Source organism: Orussus abietinus, unplaced genomic scaffold (assembly GCF_000612105.2).
Source record: "Orussus abietinus isolate OABI.00-Male unplaced genomic scaffold, Oabi_2.0 scaffold54, whole genome shotgun sequence".
Lineage (NCBI taxonomy): Eukaryota > Metazoa > Arthropoda > Insecta > Hymenoptera > Orussidae > Orussus > Orussus abietinus.
This window is the reverse complement of record NW_019394260.1, coordinates 60,893-64,567: the sequence shown is the minus strand read 5'-3', so window position 1 is coordinate 64,567 and position 3,675 is coordinate 60,893. Positions and strand designations below refer to the sequence as shown.

Genomic DNA, 3,675 nt, shown 5'->3' with positions numbered 1-3,675 from the left:
CTGAAACAGACGACGAGAAATGACTTTACGACTAGAAACTCCAGTTCTATCAAGACTATTCTACTAGTCCAGAGGCACTGAATTGGGGCAGTCATGGGAAGGAATTTTAAAACGTCGATTAAGCGATAACACGAGGCGATATCAGGACCATTCGCTCCCTCTGATGAGGCGAGGATCTTATCTCACGCAATGAAATGCGATTGGTCAAGATGTTTGCTTTTTCATGGAAACCAAAAGAGATCGTTCTTATGTGAGCTGCTTCTGGGAACGATCAATGTGACGTATGTCTCATAAAAACCCACTTTTTAATCATAGAGGTTCAATGGACGAATCATTGAAATTTGGATAAACAAGAAATTGCCCCAAAAAAAAAAGAAAGAAAGAATTATTTCAAGGGGTTTTAAATTATATCGAGATTAATTAAAGGATTCATTGATCATGCGAGAAATGGATGGTCTATTTGCTGCACAAGAAGTATGATTTGTGGTAACTGGCAATTACCCTTTTTCGATATCTCGTTATCGATGTTGTTTCAGGCCAGGTTGTTTAGACGTTTCTTTGAGATTCCATACGGTAATTTTCGATTTAATTTCTTGGTTATTAAACGTTTATCGCGACTACCGTTAATAATTACAGATGTAATTATAATAATTACTGATGTTATATATTCCAAAGGGACGTTATTGCCGAGATAACGTCGCAAACGGACATTTAAACCGGACTCATTTCCGAATAACGTGAATCTGGAATTCCCTTGAAAATTAAAGACAAAATGAAGAATAATTAATAAAATCGAAAGAGAGTAATTGAAGGAGGACGGGGGGTAGGTGAAATAAATAACGTACATAACGCAAAAAACATGACAAATCAAATCGTCTACAAATCTGGGATTTATTAAAATTCGCACTAGAGTGCCACCTCCCATCTCGACTTCGTTAACAAAAGCGCTATGGCTAAAGAAACTGTTCTTAAACATAACAAATTAACGGCTCTATATAACTATTGCATTACGAGCAGAAAAGAAAAGAAAAAACAAAATAGTCATATCTCAGGTACGGAAACCCTTATCACAGACGTCACGTTAAAGCTTCACCACCAGTGAGTGTCCTTAAAATCGGGGGATTAATCCCCCTAGGAAGAGCCAAGAGACACAAGTTAAAAGACACGCGAGAGTCAATTCATCCCGGATCAGGCACCCCTTCGGATGCTCATAAGGGAAGTCCCCGAAAAGTCAACGAGTATCAAAGTCCTGGGCCAAGTCAGGATCACGGTCGTCGTCCTTCTCCCCATCGTTGAGCAGTCGAACCATCGGGAGGACATCCTCCACCCCGGAATCCCGGGTCCCATGATTCCAGGCAACGGGGACGTCCATCATCCCCAAATCCCCAAGCAGGATCAACCGGGATCATCAAGGACCCCCGGCACTCCAGGATTGCGGAGTGCCTGCCACAGGCGATCCAGGATCCTAATCCCTAGACACGGGATCATCACCAGGAACCCACCAGTCAAGTCCTAGAGTGTGTTCCGCCACACGTCATCATCGGAGTCTTCGTCGGAACGATCCATCCTCTTCGGATTTAGGATTTCTCCAGAGGTCCTGGAAGACAGGATCACCACGGGCGCCAGACAGGAGTGGAGGATTCCGAGGACTCCCCGGAAGAGCTGGCCACGCTCATGGGGCTCTGTGGGGGGGTGTACACGTGTTGGGGGACCAGGGTGGCACGTCCGGATCCTTGGGAATTCCCAGGAGCAGCGGTGACGTTTGGTCCCTCCAGTCTTCTGAGGCATCCTCCTAGGTGTCTCATCAGCTGAGCTCCGGCAGCAGGATGAACGGCGGAAGCGACAGGAGTGGACAGAAACGTGGACACTTCCTGGGCGCACTGGGTGAATCCTTCTCTGAACCGGTCGGCGTAGCTGGACTCTGGAGTCAAAGTCAACCTGCGAGCAGCTCTCAGGGTGTGAAGATGTCGAACCGTCAGCTCCAGGATGTCGGCCTTCTCCAGCTTGGCGACGTTCTCGCCCTCCGCCTGGAGAGCCGTCACCATGAGGTCCTTCAGCTCGTCCAGGCACCTGTTGATCCTGGCGCGGCGTTTCCGCTCCAGCATGGGCTTCATCACCTTGCGGTACTGGTAGGTCCTAGAGACCGGCTCCTCGTACTCCATCCCGGCGACCGCGTGGTAGCTGGTGGTGTGTGGGGTCATTCTAACCAGAGATCCCTCGAACCGACGAACGTCCTGGCACTGTGCAACCACTGGGTCTTGCTTCCCAACTAGACCTTAACCTGGCCTTAACTTCGCCTTAACTCCGTCTTAACTTCTTTACTGCCTATCAGGACACTCCTAGAGTCTTTTGGAAGTTCCGTCACCACCCTGGGGCAAGAATTGCGTGTGCGACGCTTAAGCCTCGGAGTGCCGAGCTGATCTGTCCGCACTCCTCCGCTGGAGGGGAATATATAGCCGCAGCGAGTTCCACAGTGTGTGTGCGTTTGTGGAGGTTCCGCGACCACGGTTAGGACGTCCCCCACTCCCAGGACTCCCATCAGCCGGGTGCGGAGTGGTGGACGCGCCGGCACACTCCAAACCGCACACAGAGGCCAAACCGCACACATATATCCCAAACCACACACACCAGGGTTCTAACCGACACGAGTCCCCCTGCTGCCCATGGTGCCAGGAGAGGGAATCCCGCACACAGCCAACCACCGGGCGCAGCGTATCGTGGGAAGCTCGACGCCCGATGCGTTCCCACAGCCTGGAGCAACCGGCAGGGGACGAGCAGGGGAATTTCGAGCAACACACCTGCACACAGACCTCTCTTTCTCTATCTGTGCCCGTGAAAGGGTGACGTCGGGCCTAGGAGCCCCGGTAAGGACGCCACCAGCACACGCCGCGACGCGCGACCAGCACGAGGACGACGCCGCGACGCACGCGAGCGCCTCGCGTCCATCAAACGCCTAGTTTCTTTCGGACCCATTATATCCATTAAACCGAGCATGCGCCGGTGCGTGCGCTAGATGTGCCAGCTGATAACCCGGCACTTGCTGCCCTCCTAATCAGGACACCGGACATTTTCACGGTGCTCCAGCTAGGATCGATTGGAGACGATTGTCATATTCCTATGGGCCCTTTTAGATCACCCCATGGATCTATGAAGTCCTCATCAGGGTACCTTGGAAAGGTGTAAATAGCTCTAGGTACTTCTCTGGAGAGATTCTTCCATATGGGGATTTTTGGATGTATCCCCTGACCGGAACTGCGCATCAGCGAGTCCCGGAGGAAACTCCCAGAAGATGAGTCGGACATGCGAGGTGAAACCGTCAATTTAGGGGTCAACTGGTCGCTCGATAAGTTAATGCGGATTCTTGGAAGCTCGATTCCTCGCTGGGAGGTTTTTCGGCGACTGAGGTCGGTGGGGTTGGGTGGGAAAAATTGTATAATTATATGATCTCGAGATCGATGCACTTGGAGGTGTTTGTCGCTGGGAGATGTTGACTTGGGGATGGTGGAGGGTCTGTCTCGAGTTGATCGGGGGTTGATAAATATTGATTATGGACACGTGCATGGGTGTCGGGGATTTTGTCACTCGTGGTTCGTTAGGTTTAAAGGTCTGTTGGAATGATACGTCACGGCGGGGCTGTACTGCTTGCCCTGCGCGTTAATTATACCGATTGGTCGA

At 50.9% G+C, this 3,675-nt stretch overlaps 1 protein-coding gene across 1 annotated transcript; it reads right to left on the bottom strand.

Moving 5' to 3' along the window:
• Positions 1-1,499: 1,499 nt before the first annotated feature.
• LOC105700987 (enhancer of split mbeta protein) lies at positions 1,500-2,392 on the bottom strand. Its single transcript, XM_012427356.2, has one exon. The coding sequence runs from the start codon at positions 2,199-2,201 to the stop codon at positions 1,611-1,613; it is 591 nt and encodes a 196-aa protein (XP_012282779.1). The 5' UTR covers positions 2,202-2,392; the 3' UTR covers positions 1,500-1,610.
• Between the last annotated feature and the right edge of the window lie 1,283 nt (positions 2,393-3,675).